The sequence below is a fragment of the Lolium rigidum genome, chromosome 7, assembly GCF_022539505.1.
Source record: "Lolium rigidum isolate FL_2022 chromosome 7, APGP_CSIRO_Lrig_0.1, whole genome shotgun sequence".
Lineage (NCBI taxonomy): Eukaryota > Viridiplantae > Streptophyta > Magnoliopsida > Poales > Poaceae > Lolium > Lolium rigidum.
The window spans coordinates 93,675,670-93,696,681 of NC_061514.1; the positions used below are offsets into that span (position 1 = coordinate 93,675,670).

The following is a 21,012-nucleotide window of genomic DNA, read 5'->3' on the forward strand; positions in this document are numbered from 1 at the left end:
AGCATGCAAGATCATAAACAACACATAGATAATAGATTGATAATCAACATAGCATAGTATTCTCTATTCATCGGATCCCAACAAACACAACATGTAGAATTACAGATAGATGATCTTGATCATGTTAGGCAGCTCACAAGATCCAACAATGATAGCACAATTAGGAGAAGATGACCATCTAGCTACTGTTATGGACCCATAGTCCAGGGGTAGACTACTCACTCATCACTCCGGAGGCGACCATGGCGGTGTAGAGTCCTCCGGGAGATGATTCCCCTCTCCGGCAGGGTGCCGGAGGCGATCTCCTGAATCCCCCGAGATGGGATTGGCGGCGGCGGCGTCTCCGGAAGGTTTTCCGTATCGTGGCTCTCGATGCTCGGAGTTATTATCGACGAAGGCTTAAGTAGGCGGAGGAGGTAGGTTTAGGGGCGACACGAGGGGCCCACACAGCAGGGCCGTGCGGCCAGGGGGTGGGCCGCGCCGCCCTGGCGTGTCGCCGCCTCGTCGCCCCACTTCGTTTCCTCTCCGGTGTTCTGGAAGCTTCGTGGAAAAATAAGATCCTGGGCGTTGATTTCGTCCAATTCCGAGAATATTTCCTTACTAGGATTTCTGAAACCAAAAACAGCAGAAAACGACAATCGGCTCTTCGGCATCTCGTTAATAGGTTAGTGCCGGAAAATGCATAAATATGACATAAAGTATGCATAAAACATGTAGGTATCATCAATAAAGTGGCATGGAACATAAGAAATTATCGATACGTTGGAGACGTATCAGCATCCCCAAGCTTAGTTCCCGCTCGTCCCGAGTAGGTAAACGATAACAAAGATAATTTCTGGAGTGACATGTCATCATAATCTTGATCATACTATTGTAAGCACATGTAATGAATGCAGCGATCAAAGCAATGATAAATGTAATGAGTAAACAATTGAATCATATAGCAAAGACTTTTCATGAATAGTACTTTCAAGACAAGCATCAATAAGTCTTGCATAAGAGTTAACTCATAAAGCAATAATTTCAAAGTAAAGGTATTGAAGCAACACAAAGGAAGATTAAGTTTCAGCGGTTGCTTTCAACTTGTAACATGTATATCTCATGGATATTGTCAACATAAAGTAATATAATAAGTGCAATATGCAAGTATGTAGGAATCAATGCACAGTTCACGCAAGTGTTTGCTTCTTGAGATGGAGAGAAATAGGTGAACTGACTCAACATAAAAGTAAAAGAAAGGCCCTTCGTAGAGGGAAGCATCGATTGCTATATTTGTGCTAGAGCTATGGTTTTGAAAACAAGAAACAATTTTGTCAACGGTAGTAATAAAGCATATGCATCATGTAAATTATATCCTACAAGTTGCAAGCCTCATGCATAGTATACTAATAGTGCCCGCACCTTGTACTAATTAGCTCGGATTACCTGGATTATCACCGCAATACATATGTTTTAACCAAGTGTCACAAAGGGGTACCTCTATGCCGCTTTGTACAAAGGTCTAAGGAGAAAGCTCGCATTGGATTTCTCGCTTTTGATTATTCTCAACTTAGACATCCATACCGGGACAACATAGACAACAGATAATGGACTCCACTTTAATGCATAAGCATTCAACAACAATTAATTTTCTCATATGAGATTGAGGATATTTGTCCAAAACTGAAACTTCCACCATGGATCATGGCTTTAGTTAGCGGCCCAATGTTCTTCTCTAACAGTATGAATGCTCAAACCATTCAACTCATGGTAAATCGCCCTTACTTCAGACAAGACGGACATGCATAGCAACTCACATGATATTCAACAAAGAGTAGTTGATGGCGTCCCCAGGAACATGGTTATCGCACAACAAGCAACTTATAAGAAATAAAATGCATAAGTACATATTCAATACCACAATAGTTTTTAGACTATTTGTCCCATGAGCTATATATTGCAAAGGCAAAGGATAGAAATTTAAAGGTAGCACTCAAGCAATTTACTTTGGAATGGCGGAGAAATACCATGTAGTAGATAGGTATGGTGGACACAAGTGGCATAGTGTTTGGCTCAAGGCTTTTGGATGCATGAGAAGTATTCCCTCTCGATGCAAGGCTTAGGCTAGCAAGGTTATTTGAAACAAACACAAGTATGAACCGGTACAGCAAAACTCACATAAAATACATATTGTAAGCATTATAAGATTCTATACCGTCTTCCTTGTTGTTCGACCCTTACTAGAAAATATCTAGACCTTAGAGAGACCAATTATGCAAACCAAATTTTAGCAAGCTCTATGTATTTCTTCACTAATAGGTGCAAAGTATATGATGCAAGAGCTTAAACATGAGCACAACAATTTCCAAGTATCAAATTATTCAATACATTCTACCAATTACTACATGTAGCATTTCCCGTTGCCAACCATATAACAATTTAACGAAGAAGATTCAACCTTCGCCATGAACATTATGAGTAAAGCCTAAGGACATATTTGTCCATATGCAACAGCGGAGCGTGTCTCTCTCCCACACAATGAATGCTAGGATCCATTTTATTCAAACAAAACAAAAACAAAAACAAACAGACGCTCCAAGCAAAGTACATAAGATGTGATGGAATAAAAATATAGTTTCACTAGAGGAACCTGATAATGTTGTCGGTGAAGAAGGGGATGCCTTGGGCATCCCCAAGCTTAGAAGCTTGAGTCTTCTTGAAATATGCAGGGGTGAACCACCGGGGCATCCCCAAGCTTAGAGCTTTTCACTCTCCTTGATCATATTGTATCATCTCCCTCTCTTGATCCTTGAAAACTTCCTCCACACCAAACTCAAAACAACTCATTAGAGGGTTAGTGCACAATAAAAATTCACATGTTCAGAGATAACATAATCATTCTTAACACTTCTGGACATTGCACAAAGCTACTGAAAGTTAATGGAATAGAAAAATCCATCAAGCATAGCAAAACAGGCAATGCGAAATAAAAGGCAGAATCTGTCAAAACAGAACAGTCCGTAAAGACGAATTTCTAAGAGGCACCAGACTTGCTCAAATGAAAATGCTCAAATTGAATGAAAGTTGCGTACATATCTGGGGATCACTCACGTAAATTGGCAGAATTTTCTAAGTTACCTACAGAGAATTAGGCCCAGATTCGTGACAGCAAGAAATCTGTTTCTGTGCAGTAATCCAAATCTAGTATGAACCTTACTATCAAAGACTTTACTTGGCACAACAATGCAACAAAACTAATATAAGGAGAGGTTGCTACAGTAGTAACAACTTCCATGACTCAAATATAAAATAAAGGTGTAGTAGTAAAATCATGGGTTGTCTCCCATAAGCGCTTTTCTTTAACGCCTTTCAGCTAGGCGCAGAAAGTGTGTATCAAGTAACATCAAGAGATGAAGCATCAACATCATAATTTGTTCTAATGATAGAATCAAAAGGTAACTTCATTCTCTTTCTAGGGAAGTGTTTCATACCTTTCTTGAGAGGAAATTGATATTTAATATTACCTTCCTTCATATCAATGATAGCACCAACGGTTCGAAGAAAAGGTCTTCCCAATATAATGGGACAAGATGCATTGCATTCAATATCCAAGACAACAAAATCAACGGGGACAAGGTTATTGTTAAAGGTAATGCGAACATTATCAACTCTCCCCAAAGGTTTCTTTGTAGAGTTATCAGCGAGATTAACATCCAAATAACAATTTTTCAATGGTGGCAAGTCAAGCATATTATAGATTTTTCTAGGCATAACGGAAATAGTTGCACCAAGATCACATAAAGCATTACAATCAAAGTCATTGACCTTCATCTTAATGATGGGCTCCCAACCATCCTCTAACCTCCTAGGAATAGAAGCTTCACGATTTAATTTCTCTTCTCTAGCTTTTATGAGAGTATTTGTAATATGTTTTGTAAAGGCCAAATTTATAGCACTAGCATTAGGACTCTTAGCAAGTTTTTGTAAGAACTTTATAACTTCAGAGATGTGGCAATCATCAATATCCAAACCATTATAATCTAAAGCAATGGGATCATTGCACCAAGGATTCTTGTTCAAGGGCAACAAACTTTGTATTCCCATGTCTTCGCTTCGCCTTTTGCTTTTACAAGAATCGCATGGTGGTGGTCTTATGGTACACTTTGGACGAGAGAAGACGTATGCAATGTTTCAACTCACTACTATTGGCCAAGAATGTACCGCAACGTGGAACACCTTTGCCGACGGTGCACAACATGCTTACAAGCTAAGTCCACTTCCAACCCCTATGGCCTTTATACACCGTTGCCTATTCCTTATGCTCCTTGGTCCGATATAAGCATGGACTTTGTACTAGGATTGCCTCGAACCAAATATTGTCATGATTCAATTTTTTTGGTGGTTGATAGATTCTCCAAAATGGCTCATTTTATACCTTGCTCCCGAACGGATGATGCTTCACATATTGCCTCCTCGTTTTTATGGAAATTGTGAGACTCCACGGTGTACCAAGAAGCATTGTCTCAGATCGAGATGTAAAATTCATGAGGTACCTTTGGAAGACACTAATGAACAAGTTCAACATCAAGCTTTTGTTCTCATCATCCTCGCACCCACAAACCAATGGGAAAACCGAAGTGGCGAACCGAAGCCTCTCCACACTACTACGAGTCCTTGTCAAGAAGAATTTGAAATCATGGGAAGATTGCATCCCGCATGCGGAGTTTGCCTACAACCGCGCCAAACACTCAACAACAATGAGAATCCCCTTCATGGTCGTATATGGGTTCAAACCGCCAAAGGCAACCGACCTACTTCCTCTTCCACTACATGAGCAAGTAAACATGAACATCGACAAGCGAGCCCAATACATGAAGATACAAGGGCAACAATCGAACAACAAGTACTTCGTCAAGCCACTAGACTCAACATGAAGAAGAAGGCAAGGATCTTCAATGAAGGAGACCTAGTGTGGATACACCTACGCAAAGACCGATTCCCTCAAGAACGAAACTCCAAGCTCAAGCCCCGAGGAGATGGTCCTTTCAAGGTCCTCAAGCGCATCAACAACAACGCCTACGTCATCGACATACCAACATCCAAGTACTTGGTGAGCAACACATTCAATGTGTCCGACCTCTCACCCTGTCATGGTGATGAGGAGAACATAGAGTGGAGGACGACTCTTTCGCAAGGGGGGGGGGGGGAGATGATACGGGGTGGCTTTTGGACACCTCATCCTCAAGACCGACAAGCCCTCCTCGTGGCCTAATGACACGAGCTCGGGCCAAAGCTATACACCAAGAGGTGAATTCACTCCTTTCCACGTATACATTTGACACATCCTTGGATGGCATACTACTTCATGCAAATACCCTGTATTCAATCAGGTACATCGACCAAGACGCAAGCCATGTAGACCAAGCCAAGGAAGAGGGAGCTGAAGACGAAGAAGATGGAGCTCTAGTGCTCCAGCCGGAAGTTCCGCCCCCAGGATCGGAACTTCCACCCAGATGCCTCCCAGATGCCGTCTAGCACCCAGTGAAGAGGATCCAGCCAAAACTTTCGCCCCGAGCGACCGGAACTTCCGCCCAAGTTCCGCCTTAGTTTCGAAATCAAGCTCCCAGCCCCCGGGATGTTTCTGCAAGGAAAACGATCATTTTCGGAACTAGACCGGAAGTTGGCCGGAAGTACCGCCCCGACCGGAACTTCCGCCCCTTGAGACCGGAACTTCCGCCCCGACCGGAACTTCCGCGCCCAGTGACCGGAACTTTCGACTGCACGACTGTCAGCCCAAAACTGCACATTTCAGCATGTAACTTATCCCTTTGCCCCACCAACTATAAATAGCCTTGTTGGCTCAGATCTGAGATTTAGACTTGTTGTGAGATTAAACATGAATTTTGCTCCTCCCTATGGGAAACCCTTCTAGATCCAAATCTATGAAGTTATCAAGACTCTTCTAAGGAATTGGTCTCTTCCATTTTAGGAATTCTAGTGTTTGTGGATCTTTTGCTTCTTGCAATTCTATCTATTGCACTCTTTTCCTCTTTGGATCTCTATCAATTGCTTGCCAATCTTTTGTGAGAGATTCTACTCCTTGTGGATCTTTGGTTTGCAATTCTATTGGGTTGTGTATCGGGCCAATGAAGAACAACCGGTTGTGTGTGTGTTGTGTTTGTATCTTTGATCCCCACCGCTTTCCACCCGTGTTCTTCGTGTTCTTCCACCTCCCCCACGAATCTCATCCAAATCCGTGAAGATCGGGCCTCCCCTAGGGCTTAGCCCTTATCACCAAGAGAGAGCATTATTAGTAAGAGTTTGACTAAAGAGCTTGAACATTATCTCATCGTCGGTATAATTGGCAATTTAACAATTCATCATATATCTTTGAAATATGTCAAATGTTCAAATGGGTCTTTAGAAATACATAACTATAAACAAAACCATATGAGTCACGTCTTGTCAAAATTTGCACTATATATATCCATATTAGAAAATTGGATGCAAACTCGCCATCTATCCACTAAGTTAGAAAATTGGGCAAACATGTTAGGAATGGAATCCAGGTTCAAACTATATTTTGATCCTAGTTTTTTTTACGAAAATTCCGCCAACCTATCAATAATCATCAACAATAGTACAAACAACTTGAAGAGTATAAAAAACTATAAATAAACATTTAGACCACCTAACGAGGACTATAGACACTAGCTGGAGCCAAAGGTGCGCCGCCGTCCGCACCCTTCCATCATCGAAGCTAGGTTCTCTTGGTCCTTACATATAGCTTAACTTGTAAAATAGGAAATCTTAATCAACATTTGTGTATGAGAGTGCATAGATTCCTCTTTAGTTGGAGCAATAATTCCACCGCCTTGAGCGAACTAGAAAGGACAACCATTGATGATGAATACATTTTTTTGCTAATGTGTAATAATTATGAAAATCATTTAAAGCTCACTTTTATAGGTTGATGGAAAGTATTTCGTGTGGATTAACTTTATTTTTGTTGATACATATTGATATATTGATTTATCTATTTTTAACAAAATATCTATGCCACAGGAATTGGCAGCCATGCCTAAGACACAATCCTTTATAACTATAGTGCATAAGGAAAAAACAACCCCATTAAAAATAGAATCGGATGCCGATTCCTAGCTTCCCATCGGACTAGGCCAGCACCCTACGATCCTTCTTCTGTGAACCGTGCGATTATATGTGTAGGCTGCTTCGCATGCTGCTTCCTAAAACTAACACGTTAACTGCTCCCGTAAAGCTGCTCCCCTAAATCACGTCCTATCTAATTGCTAACGCTAATTAAGTGGAACTTTTTTCTCTTTTTTTGCGAATCTAATTAAGTGGAACTTGAGTGCATGGAAAATTCTGATTCCATGCCATATACTAGTAAGCTTCCTTACTGATCAAATTATGTTTCTCATGTTTTTCAATATTGCTTCCACGTAAAGAAGATATGTTTACTTGTGGTGATTCTTTATTTCCACGAACATTGTTGTGATTCTTTATTTCCCTTTACTTGTGTATAAATATTTTGTTGTGATCGGACAACAAGGTTGCTTAACTGTGAATCAATGATCTTTCTCGTTTTCATTGTTTCCGTTTAGTTTTTCCCAAATTTGAAAGAATATCCTTCGAATGACCAAATAATTGCTTGTTCCAATGAAACAAATACGTGTGTTTTCTTCCAATATAGTAACAAATACTCTTTTCCATCAATATTGCTTGGCAAAAAGAAGTGTTTGCTTCAAATGAAACAATATATCTTTCTGAAAAGAGAATTCAATTTGCATCTAGAGGAAATAGTATTTGCATGTACTAATATAAGAATTTGCTTCCATATATACAATAATACGGCAACGGTAAGTCGCGCTACATGCCCCTGAGACTATAAAAGCACGCCCACTAGACCAACACATGCTTGAACATGGCACCGGTGTGTAGATCCGAGAAGAAGTCGTGACGATATCATAGCAAAGCCTGCGAACAACGATGATTGTGTTGACAAAGAACAATGGGGGCTCATCGACGACCTGCAATCATCCCCTGGTAGAAACAGAAGTATGTATATAATAGACATGTGAAGCATGGATGCTCGGAATCAAAACTATGTTCCTATCAGCAAAGAAACTTAGGAAGCATTGATTTTGAGAAGCAAAATTGTGTAGTATCACAACATGTATGTTACTAATCTGAAGCATGATTTAAAAAAGAAATACTTTGCGAGTATCAAGGTATATGAGACTTATTGGAAGCATAGAAGTTTCGACACACAAAAAGGCACGCTTGCCCCAAAAGATTGGGTTCAGGTTTTTTTTATATACAGAGTATAGCCTGATCAGCTATCTATAATGGTTGGGAAGCATGTCCAAAATAAAAGCTTCTTATAGATGATATAATTTGCTTTCAGTAATATTAAAACATGCTTCTTTGTAAAATAAGAATCGGTCATAAGGTTTGTGCCTTCTGGTCACAATGCTATTTCCATTTAAATAACAAATGCAAAAGGTAGAGCATGGTTCTATTAGGCATAACAACAAATGCAAAAGGTAGAGCATGATTCTATTATGCAAACTTAAAACATGTACATGCTTTGGAAGCATCAATTTATGTTGTCTCAACATAACTAGTACCACATAGAAGCTTCAAAGCCTCAAACATAACTAGTAGCACGAGGGCAATATGTAAAGTACAATGATACTGTAATTAATTGACTAACCAAAATCAAGAAAGCAAGGTTATATGTCACAAACTATCAAGACCGAACAAAAACATGCGGTATATACATGGATATTTCGAATCAAGAAATTAAAGCTATCTCAATATAAATCATATGTACTCCTTCACAATATAACCAGTTTGTATTGGAAGCATAGATGTTCTGAAGCACATAAGTAGTGCTACCTCAGCATTACTGATCTGTGGTGGAAACATATAAATTTCAAATTAAAATTGGATATGCTTGCGTCCAGCATGTGGATACATCTTCCTCTCATGTACGTACCAGTTTGATCTGAAACAATTTGTTTTTATTGTCAGCTTATGCATGTTGCATTATGGGCAAACACACGGTATATCTTCAGGTTCAGAAAGAAGAAAATACAATCTGCTGGTGCCAGAAAAGTATACTTGAAATACAAGAGTATAATTTTTTTGCAGGATATCACTCTCTCATTGCACAACAAGCCATGGAAGCACAAAAAACTCTTGCCGCATCACGATCATCACTAATGTTACTACACATAGATCTAAGAAGCTAGCAGATGCAAGATCTGACCACATGTCGGCTATAGCCTTATGAACCGGTTGGTGAATTTGATTACGGAAATCCCAAGTGGTAGATGAATACATGGATTTGATGTTCCAAAAAAACAATCAGAAATAAGCGCACAGAGCTAGGTCAGGTGATATTACCTTGTCCCTAAATCGTGTAGTCATTAAAGAAGAAATCCCCGCAAAAAAAGAAGAAATCAAGAACGCAAATGTGAGCGTTAGAAGCAGCTTACAACCCACAAATTTGGTTGGATTGGATCCTCTCCGGCCTGGTTGTGCCGCGTCTGCGCCGGTCGCCGGCCAGTGATGTCCCGACGGCGGAGCTTCATGCGTCCGTTCCGGCATCCGAGTTCCAGCAGGTGGGGGCAGAAGCATCGGCGCCTCAAGGGTAGACATGGGTGGAGCCGTGGAGAACATGGCCGCTGGGGCGGCGTGGAGAGCCCATGGATGACGATGGAAAGTTCTTGCAGGCGCGGAGGTCAATTTGGGGATGGGGGAGTGATTTGGGGAGACGTTTTGGAAGGTAAAGGGGAAAAAATGCAAAACCAAGCCGTTCGATGGGAGACGAGATGGACGGTGTGGGAGAGGTCCGGCGGTTTGACAACAATCGGACTCAGATATGTAGTATTTACCTTAAAAATAACTACAATCTTCTATTATCGGCTGGTTTGGCCACAATGAGCATTTATTCTAGCTTCGCCCCTGGTCCTACATAATGTCTTATGGTATTGGTATTTATTGATAATTTGCATGTCTATCTATCAAAACAGATGTTCGTCCGTTTCTCAAAAAAAAAAAAAAACAGATGTTCATCCTACCAAAAAATGTGCAAGTATTTTAAAAAGTTTAAGTGACTTTTTTTTGTAAAACGAACACATAGTAACTTTTTAAATATAAGGGATATCAAAAATCAAACTAATAATTAAAATAATTGGAAGAAACAAGGTAAACCGAAAAGGCGGTGAAGTACAAAGAAGAAATATAAAAGAAAAACAAGAAGGAGGAAAAAGTAAAAAAAAATCGTATTTGGCCGGCCCGATAGGAGCTAAATTTGCCAGCCGCCGTCACGGATATACAAGTGGCCCGTGAACTACGCATTTACTGCAGGCCCACACGCGCGTGCGTCCCCCTCCGACGGCCGGCGCGGTGGAGCCGGTCTACGGAGGCCATGATTTCAGCTGCGCCTGCGCTGCACTCAGCGACACTGGAGGCGAAAAGGCAGCCGAGCAAACAGGCTCCTCTCCCACTCCTCAGTCCCCTCCCCGCGCAGTCCCTCGCACTCGCAGGTCGCAGTCTCGCAAATCTCCCGTTCCCCGGTCCGCTCGTTGGTAAGTTCCGCTTCCAGTTCCTATGTTCTCCTGGATTCGCCTGCTATTTCATTTCAAGAATATTTTTATTTGGGAATAATATTTTGACCTGTAGTGTGTAGGGGAGCGATTGCAGTGTTAGATCCGAAGCGCTGTGGCCACGAATTGGCGGAATCCCTTTTGCATTCCGCCGATCGCTTGTCTGTCTGTCTGTCTGTCTTTTCTCGAACAGAGATTTCTTACCGTAGAATCACATATATACTGGATTTCCTGCAGTTACATACTTGTGTTGGTGGCATTTTACTTGCTCCAGATTTTCCCCCAGAGGAAGGTTTTCAATTTTCATTTCTAGGTCTGCAGAGGGTTGCAATTGCACTTTTATAGTTGATAGCTAAGATTATCCAATGCTTGAAAACAGTTATTAGAACAGTGCTTGTGAGGATTTGATGTGTAAGTTGCAACGAGCGAGTATTTTCTTTTTTATTTTGATAGTATGGTAGTAAGGATCACATGTTCGCAAATCTAGCACAATCCGGTAATGTTCTGCATGTTCCCTTGCTAGGTGCTCATGACTCGTGAGCATGGTGGTGCTACATGATACAACAGGGAAGAAGAAGGAGGCGGTTGTGTGCTATATGGATGCCCCTGCACCGTACGCAATCGAAGAAAATTTTGGGGGATGCTTCTTTGAAGATGATGTTGATCTTGCACTAGTTCTTCAAGATCAGGTTTTTGTTCCCATTACCTGTCCATAACTTACTTGATTGTTTCTGTTTTTTTATTTGTGTGTATGTCATCATTGTTATTGCTGTTAGTTCGCACTAGAAATCTCAGTCACACATTCTATCCCAGGCATTTGTCTGTTGTGGAGGGTATTATACTGTACTTTTCTGTTGCGTTGTGCATAGAAATCTCAACCAAATCTTTTATCCAAGGGCCAAGGCCGGGTATTTGTTATGTGGAGCTTGACCAGGTCTAGTAATATAATACAAACCTTTTTCTGGCAGATCATCTTTGGACATATGTTAAATCACATAACTTAAGAAACAATGGTTCATCTTTAGGAGTTATGTTTTAACATATTCATGGCTTGTAGACTACCATTTTAATGACATGTACATTGCAAAATTACAAACTGATCACTTATTGAAAGATCCAAATAACTATTGTCAATGACCAAATATTTGGACTCTTCGTTTCTAGCTTGTAGGTCGGATTGATATGTTTTCTCATTTGTAGCACAACAGCATACGACAAAATATGACAAAAGCTTCGTATTAACTTGCCTATTGTTGCACTTTGCTCAGGAAATAGTATATCAATTACTCCAAGGAAATGATGTTAGTGGTTCATCTAGGACTCATTCTTATCCTAGTTCTAGTTGTGGTCATCAGCGGACATCGGGTGAACCAAAATTAAGAGGAGCTGCAAATTATGAGTCACAGCTAGCTGTCGATGAAGCTTTAGCTAGAGAGTTGCAAGAGATAGAAGACCAAATTTCTAATACATCAATTGGTGGCAATATCTTAAAAGAAGGTGATTAATCGTCTACTGGTACTCGTAAATATACTATGCCAATCTGATTCCTCTTGTAAATGTTGTTAAAACACCTTTTTAGGAAGAAAGCCAGTACGTTCTTCAACACCCAACCATGGCAATACTTCTGCAAGCAGAACTCCTCAGGTATTCACTACAGCAGCTTTGGTTCTACAGGTTTACCTCAAACAATCATAGTTTTGTATAATATATGTACTTTAATCTATGTTTCCAACTTTCAGGTAGTAACAGAGGATAGCGTCGATCCTGACAATATGACTTATGAGGTGTGTATCATCAATGCTCTGTTTGGCCAGTATATTCCCTACTGTTCCATCAAGGGTCATGCCCCACTGCGAGCCGACTATGCTCAATTATTTCTTAATGGACTCTTACATGTCTTTGATATGAACTGTGAATTGAATTTCATTGATAGTTCTTATTTAGTAATACAACAAACAGGGATGCCTCAGTTTGTTTTTTAGCACGTCTACCGTACAAGGGAATGGGACTTCTTAGTTCTTACTTCATTTTTCTAATCACTTCCTTATTTCAGGAGCTGCAGCAATTAGGGGAAACTATTGGTACACAAAGCAAAGGTTTGCCAGAAGATGTGATAGCACTCCTCAAGTCTTCAACATACAAAATTAGGATATTCTCAAGAAAGGAAAAACACGATGAGTATGTCCTCAAGCCCATACGATCACTCAAGTTCTTTGTTTTTTGTGTTGAATACGTGGTATATACTTTATATGTGGTTGTGGCAGCTTTGCACAGCTGACCCACCATTTTACCCCAAGTTCCTGCTTTACCGATTAGTCTATTTCGTTTTTTAGAGAAACCCCCCCCCAAAGGAAGGCCGTGCTTTTTTATGAAAGCAACACATAGGCATTATTACCAGTTCAACGCAAGGAAAACAGGAAAAGAGTAAGTACAAGTCAGACAGAAAACGAAAAACTAAACAGAATGCTCATAGAACGTGACAAGTGCAGAGTGCCCACTAAAGGGTTATAACCAAGATCACTTTCCCAGCAACAAAAGCATTCACCCAATCCCTCTTCTTGGTCCAGCCAGCAGATGCATCTTCCGCACCAACATCTGCAGCCGATCCACCAGGTTCCTCCATTTGCCCTCAAGCTTTACCGGGCAAATGCATTTCCACTGCGTCAAGAAATTAATCATTTTTTTTTTTTTTTTTTGCAAAGGAGAGCTGGAAACTTTTCCATTGAAAACAACATTGTTGCGAGACATCCAGATTGACAAAGCCATCACCCCAAAGATAGCCCACCAATTTGATTAACACCAGCCCTGGGAACACGCAATCTATTTAGTAATATTTTTGTGGTTTTAAGTTCTCATCTGTTAATGTTTAAACAACAGATGTGTGATATGCTGTATGGCTTACAAGAACCGAGATAAGCTGACTACATTGCCCTGTGCGCATCAGTACCATCAAACTTGTGTCGCCAAATGGTTGAAGATCAATAAGGTAAGCTACCTTGCCTGCTGTAGTCGTCCTGGTGTTTTACATTCTTGTATGGATTGCTGTAGTTTCTTTGAGTGTAGCCTGATAACATTTCTGCTGCAGCCATCCTGCTTTACTTGCCATAAGAATGATCTTATCTTCAGTTCTTCACTTGTTAAAGTCAATCAGACGTTAATATGTTAGCGCAGAACCCTTTTTTGTATTTCATGTCATATGTGCTTGCCAAGTCCCATCCATCTCAACGCACGGGTCGTCCTCCTCCAAGGGCGACTCGGGCGAACCCTAGCCGCCGCCGCCGCCGCAGCCTTCCCCTCCCCCTCCCCTCCCCTCCTCGTCGTCCCCGGAGGCCGCCGCCGACGAAGCCTGGCGCGGCCGGTGATGGGGGCGGCGGGGATCCTCGCGTGGTCCCCTGGTGCGGCGGTAGGAGGCACGCCTCCACGCCGGGGGGATGGTCCCGGTTCTGGTTGATGGTGGCGCGGGCGGTGTTGGGGGCGGCGACGCGGCCCTGGCCATGGCGGCGCAGCCCTCTCCGCCGTTCCTCGCCGTGACCTCGCCGGGAGGGCGGGCGGCGGCGCGGCTCCGGACCCTCTCCTCTTTCCTCGCCTTGGCATGGCCGGGCGGGTGGGGATGGGGGTGGATCGCGTGCTGCTCCTCCTCAAGAGCTGGGATCACGGCACCAAGGGCGGCGGCCCTGGATGGCGATGGTGGTGACGGCGCCGACCTGGTGGCAGGTTGCCGCTGACCGTGGCACCGTGGTGGTGGTCTTCTCTCTCGCCGGAGGAGATCGGCTAGTTGTGTGGCTAGCCGTGGCGGATCTTGCGATCCGTCGCCTAGCTCCCGATGGCGAGCGCGAGCTGCCGGTGAGCCGGCCTGGACTTTGGTCATGGCGGATGATGGCGGCACCTTTCGTTGTTACCTTGTTGAAGGCATTGTCTGCCGGTCTGCGTTTCTTCGTGCGGGCTGCTCCGGGGAAACCCTAGACCCGGGTCTCCCGGATCGGACGATAGCGGCGCGCAACGCCGTTCTCCCTGTTGGGGGTATCATTTTCGGAGCGGACAACGGATGGTGGTGGTGCCGAGGTGGAGCGGTGTGCTTTTCTGTGTCGGCGTCGTCGAGTCGCCGCGGCATGGTGCGGTGGTGTCTCGAGACGGATGCGGTGTGATGGACATGCGCGAGGATGGTGGAGTCGTCTGGCGCCGTGGCGGCATCGATGGCAGGCCTGACATGGCCAATGCGATGATCTCTCTTGAAGATGGAGTCGAGGAAGACGGCGGTAGCAACTTCTATGGTGTGTGCGTTGGCGTATGCTGAGAGTCTGCTTGACTGGATGTGCTTCTCATCTGCTATTGGGCGGCCCCGGCCTAGGAAGGCATTTGGTTTTTTGGATGATATGAGTTGGTGAATTGTCACCCCCTTCATCCCTCTGTAGGTTTAGCGAGGTGGCTTTGAGTTTGATATTTTGTATTGTTCTTGTAAGGTGTTGTGAATAATTTAATAAAAAAAGCCGTGTGCATCCTTTGGATGCAGAAGCTGAGGCGATATTTCCCCCATTTCGAAAAAAAAATGTGCTTGCCAAGTGCAGTTTTTTTTTTTTTTTTTTTTTTTTTTTGCCAAGATAGGAATGAGGATCATGCCTAAAAATCTTACAATTGGAATAAAAGCTGGTGCTGGAAGAAACTACCCACTTAAGTTGATAGTGATCAGGGGATGTCCTGTAATGCTTTTCAGTCGTTGGTGCGATCTTTTTTTGTTTCTCTGTTTTTCTCCTGAGAAGTTTGACCACTGATCAGGCCAGTGTAATTCACTGTGCTGTGATGCTAGGTATGCCCCGTTTGCAACAAGGAGGTTTTTGGGTCATAAAAGCGAAGATTGCAGATTCATCTGATGGTCAGCGTCTACGTGGTCAAGAGGTGTTGTGTTACTGGCATTGTGCATCACTTCATTAGCATGCTACCTGGTTGCGAAAAATGCAAGACTAACAAGAGTTTATGTTTTCGTTCAGCAAAAATAAACAGGTTGGTGCTTATGTTCTGGATTTCTCACTGTCATAAGACTAACAATAGTCGCTGGAACTTCCCACATGTCCCAGACGTGTTGCCTCACTGCATGTAACCATATTGTAGAGCATTGTAACCATATTGTAGTTTTTCACTGCTGGTGACTACTATTAGATCCGCCATGCTTCATCTGGGCTAGAATTTTCCACAGGCCGCATTATTGTCTTGTTCCATGGCCATGATAAATTGCGCTCTGATGGAATCTGACTTGTCTGGTCTGGGAATAACAAGAGCCTTAAGATTCCACGCACGCAACAGTAGCACTAGGCAGTAAAGTAATTGCTGCCAATAAAGTATACAAAAATTCTCAGCTCATTTGCCTTGCTTGGACTAGATATTTTTGTGGACATGTAGCCTAGAACCAAGACTACTTAACCACAAATGCTGACACATTGACGCTGCCCGATGTTGCAGAAACTACTAAAATTAGCATTTTCTATATGGCAACCCTTGGCTTCTGATCAGTACAACGTTCGTCATCTATTCCCTCCATGTCCTTTTACCGGGATATTACGTATTTTGAGAAAAAAATTTGAGTACTAATTTGGTCATAAAAATTATACCACCGGAAACTTCTTTTAATATGAATCTAATGGAGTTAATTGCCTTGTAAACCGGTATGGAGGTAGTACATACCATTGCATTTACTCGAAATATTTCGTCTCCCCATGGACATGCATTAGTAAAGTAGGGTTTGAAGTTTTCGAAAGGGGTAATCTAGACGAATTTTCTCTACACCAGGTAATTGATATCACAAATACACAATTAACTAGAGGACAGAAAGGTGAAATTCACTCTATATATTATTTGAAACCATTGAATATGTTTTTATCTACAATAGGCTGGGAAGCAATCGTGCCTCAGAAAGTTGACGTTTAACTCATTTTTTCTAGCAATTCTTTTCATGAAAGGTTCCTGCTCAAATCCTTTGGAAATCAGATCGCATTTTCTTGAATATATCTTGGAATTTGGCATTGGGCCTTAGCCCATAGCTCAAAACAAAATTCTGAAAACAAAATGGCTTAGATGTGGGGACTAAAGTTTAGTCTCATATTACTTGTTGGCGAAGAGGTAGAGTGGTTTATAAGGTGAGTTTTTTCTAGTCCCACTAAGGTGTGAGAAGAGAAGCAACCTTCACACACTCCGCCGCCCGCCTCGCCTTGTATTGCGGAAATGAGCCGAGCCAAGCTCATACCCATACATGTTGTTTAAACTTTTGGTGTTTGGAAAATTAATTGTGTATTAGTTATGAGCCATCAACAGACTCGTGATTGTACTATATGTGATTGTTTATCTTGTTAGATGCAATGTGGTCATCTACTTTGTTAGCACGTATGATTAGTGTAGTTACTGTCCTATGATCATTCCTTTTTATTTATTTATTTGGATTAAATCATATGCTAGTTTGCGGAAATCCCAATTCAAACATGGGAGTATATGCTCCTGCTACATAAGAACAACATTTTAAAATATCAAAAAAATCAAAACAAAAATTTGGCGCGTAAATGTGAGAAAGGAAAATTTCCATCTACTATGGTGGGCACGAATCTCGAGCAATAAATGGACGGTGACGGAAACACCCACACCCATGCATGGGTGTACAAAAGTATTTCCCTCGATATTATATATTTTCACGCTAAGTTTCCCGAAAAACTGACATTTTTTATGTCCTGTGTAAAAAAGAGAAAGAAATGTCTTGTGAAAAGCTTTTTGTAAGCACAAAAAAAAAATTCGCACCCAACACACAAAATGTCGATTTTCCTTGAAGCAACTTTCTTAATGTCGATATGTACACTAAATTTTTTTGTTAGAATTTTTTAACATTTTCAATTGCGTTTAGAAAACATTTCAAAACCCAGGAAAGCCTCGTCCGCTAGTTTGCATATATCCGAAAAAATAAACTAAAAAGCCTTGGACACTTATTATCACAGATGCAGGGTAAAATGTTAAAGTCACTCTAGATGTTTGAACTCATATTTTTTCTAGCAATTCTTTTTTATGAACGGTTTCCGCGATATTCCTTTGGAATTCGAACCATTTTTTTTCTTGAATATACGTGACGCTTCGGCCGATACGAGAGAGCCCAGGAATTGGAAGAAGAAAACATGATTGCTGGATTTGATCCATTCCACCCAGGTTCGGCCTGCTAAGCTGAGATGGGCTCTGGACCTCGTGCGTGCAGGCCTGATTTGGGCGAAGTGTGGTAGGAGGTTCGGATGAGATGGGCTCAGGCCGGCAAATCTTGCGAGTACCAGATTTAGTTTGAAAGGTAACTCCCCTCCAAAAACAACAACAAAAAAGGTTGGAAAGGTAACGGCTCGAGCGACTGCTGTTGTTGTTCTGTAATCTTGAAACGTTCATGTTTGAATGTTTCAGTGTCCAACAGTAGCAGCAGCCTAATTAAGATGACTTTTTCTTTGATTCTGCCTACAGCCTCGCAGAAGTAACGGTACTACATGGTAGCACCTGAAAGCAGCACATGGTTTTTACGCGGTCGCCGCAGGCTCGCCTACCTGGGAAACGGAAAACCGGCCGGGCATGCTGGTCAAGAGCTTGACACCCACGCACTGACACACACACAGGGTTTTCCGGCCGGGTCGCTCTCTGGACGGCCTATCGTCAAGTTTAAGCTTAACCGCGGCGTGTTTAGACTAGTTACAATGAGAAGTGACAATACACAAGTGTCATATATCTTTATAGTGCATAGACTTATATAGGAGTAGTATATCATCTTAATACACGGAGAGCGGTGTTTTGGAACATGGGTGCATATGCTCCCTATATTTCGAAATGCATCTTTTATACATTTTAAATTTTTTAAAAAAATTAAAACTAAAAGTTCGCACGTATATCTTCACGTGCTACGTGCTCACAAAGTCGTTTCATAAAAAATCGACTTATCATGTGACATGTGTAAAAAAGTCAAAATTCAGTGCTAAAAATAATGCTTTTCACAAGATAAACTTTCTCTTTTTTATATAGACCACATAAAATATTGGTTTTTCGTGAAACTTGACGAACACGCGTATATTATGGAGATGTACATGTACAATTTTTTTTTCAAATTTTTCGACATTTTAAAATATGATTTTTTGGTAGAGGGAGCATACGCACCCGAGAGCCGAATTGAATTTCCATACACGACTATATATTAATTAGCTTGTAGGCTTATTTTATGTTGAAAAAAAGTGTGATGATAGGGTAATATACCTAGTTGCCACAAACATCTTTCTCATGTATCTTTATGTTGCTATCTAAGAGCATTTCCAGCTATCCCTCCAATTCAGCGTCCGGCGAAACCTTTTTGCATCTACGCATGTTCTTCTTGGAGAGCAAATCGAGCTTGCCAGGATCACGCCATCCCTTCTTGGATAGAAGCGAGGATCTGCGCATGCTCGGCCGCAGCGGCAACCTCGACCTCTTCCTCGAGGAAAGCAGTCATCTCCTTGTCGTCTGAATCCATCCAGGCAATGCGTCAAACACCTCGCGGGTAGGACGGCGTGGGCGAAACCCGGAGCTGCTAGTAGACGCTTCCGGATGGGGAATCTGTGTGGGCGGTGGTCGGGAGATGGAGGACTTGTTTGCTCGGCGGCGCTAGCTTCTCGGGTGGTAGGAACGGCGGAGGCGGTGATCTGGCGGGTGTTGGAGATATGCCCAAGAGGCAATAATAATATAATATCTTTGAGTTTATGATAATGTTTACATACCATGCTATAATTGTATTAACCGAAACATTGATACATGTGTGTTATGTGAACAACAAGGAGTCCCTAGTAAGCCTCTTGTATAACTAGCTTGTTGATTAATAGATGATCATCGTTTCATGATCATGAACATTGGATGTTATTAATAACAAGGTTATGTCATTATGTGAATGATATAATGGACACACCCAATTAAGCGTAGCATGAGATCATGTCATTATGTTATTTGCTATAAGCTTTCGATACATAGTTACCTAGTCCTTATGACCATGAGATCATGTAAATCACTTATACCGGAAAGGTACTTTGATTACATCAAACGCCACCTGCGTAAATGGGTGGTTATAAAGGTGGGATTAAGTATCCGGAAAGTATGAGTTGAGGCATATGGATCAACAGTGGGATTTGTCCATCCCGATGACGGATAGATATACTCTGGACCCTCTCGGTGGAATGTCATCTAATAGCTTGCAAGCATATGAATGGTTCATAAGAGACCACATACCACGGTACGAGTAAAGAGTACTTGTCATGAGACGAGGTTGAACGAGGTATAGAGATACCGATGATCAAACCTCGGACAAGTAAAATATCGCGTGACAAAGGGAATTGGTATCGTATGTGAATGGTTCATTCGATCACTAAAGTCATCGTTGAATATGTGGGAGCCATTATGGATCTCCAGATCCCGCTATTGGTTATTGGTCGGAGAGAAGTCTCAACCATGTCTACATAGTTCGCGAACCGTAGGGTGGCACACTTAAGGTTTGATGTCGTTTAAGTAGATATGGAATATGGAATGGAGTTCGAAGTTTTGTTCGGAGTCTCGGATGGGATCCAGGACATCACGAGGAGTTCCGGAATGGTCCGGAGAATAAGATTCATATATAGGAAGTCACTTTCCATGTTTGGAAATGATCCGGTGCATTTATGGCAGGTTCTAGAAGGTTCTAGAAAAGTTCGGAAGAATGGCACTTTGGAAAGTGGAGTCCCGAAGAGACTACACTTGCATGACCAGCCAACCCTAAAGGGGAGGAGTCCAAGGTGGACTCCCCTAGGGTGGCCGGCCAACCCACCTCAAGGAAAGGTGGGAGTCCCACCTTGGGTAGGACTCCTCCTTGAGTAGGTTTCCCACATATGGGAGGTTTTAGTGTTGGGGTCTTATTCGAAGACTTGGACTAGAACTCTTGGGGCTTCCACCTATATAATGAGGGGCATAGAGAGGGGCTGACCACTTCAAGCCTCAACCTTGGCCGCACCCCTTAGAGGGCCGGCGCCCAACCCCCTCTCTCCCCAAACCCTAGCGGTCTCTCTCCTCCACCACATCCCGCACGCTTAAGCGAAGCTCCGCCGGATTTCTCCACCACCACCGACACCACGCCGTCGTGCTCGTCGGATTCAAGAGGAGCTACTACTTCCGCTGCCCGCTGGAACGGGGAGGTGGACGTCGTCTTCATCAACAACCGAACGTGTGACCGAGTACGGAGGTGCTGCCCGTTCGTGGCGCCGGAAGAAATCGTGATCAAGATCTTCTACGCGCTTTTGCAAGCGGCAAGTGATCGTCTACCGCAGCAATAAGAGCCTACTCTTATAGGCTTTGGAATCTCTTCAAGGGTTAGTCTTGATCATCCCCTCGTTGCTACCGTCTTCTA

General features: G+C 42.5%; 1 protein-coding gene across 1 annotated transcript; it reads left to right on the forward strand.

Moving 5' to 3' along the window:
• The first annotated feature begins 11,155 nt into the window (after positions 1-11,155).
• Positions 11,156-15,509, forward strand: LOC124676305 (E3 ubiquitin ligase BIG BROTHER-related-like). Its single transcript, XM_047212385.1, has 7 exons — positions 11,156-11,305; positions 11,885-12,113; positions 12,196-12,260; positions 12,356-12,400; positions 12,670-12,794; positions 13,494-13,602; positions 15,421-15,509. Exons 1-7 carry the CDS (start codon positions 11,159-11,161, stop codon positions 15,457-15,459), a joined length of 759 nt encoding a protein of 252 aa, XP_047068341.1. The 5' UTR covers positions 11,156-11,158; the 3' UTR covers positions 15,460-15,509.
• Positions 15,510-21,012: the final 5,503 nt, after the last annotated feature.

What these genes read in the sequence shown, in the direction of transcription:
- LOC124676305 (XM_047212385.1), top strand. Translation starts at nt 11,159, where the DNA reads ATGGTGGTGCTACATGATACAACAGGGAAGAAGAAGGAGGCGGTTGTG. An exon ending in AGAAAGGAAAAACACGATGA is followed by an intron (nt 12,795 to 13,493) that starts GTATGTCCTCAA and finishes TTTAAACAACAG; the next exon opens with ATGTGTGATATGCTGTATGG. An exon ending in AATGGTTGAAGATCAATAAG is followed by an intron (nt 13,603 to 15,420) that starts GTAAGCTACCTT and finishes CTGTGATGCTAG; the next exon opens with GTATGCCCCGTTTGCAACAA.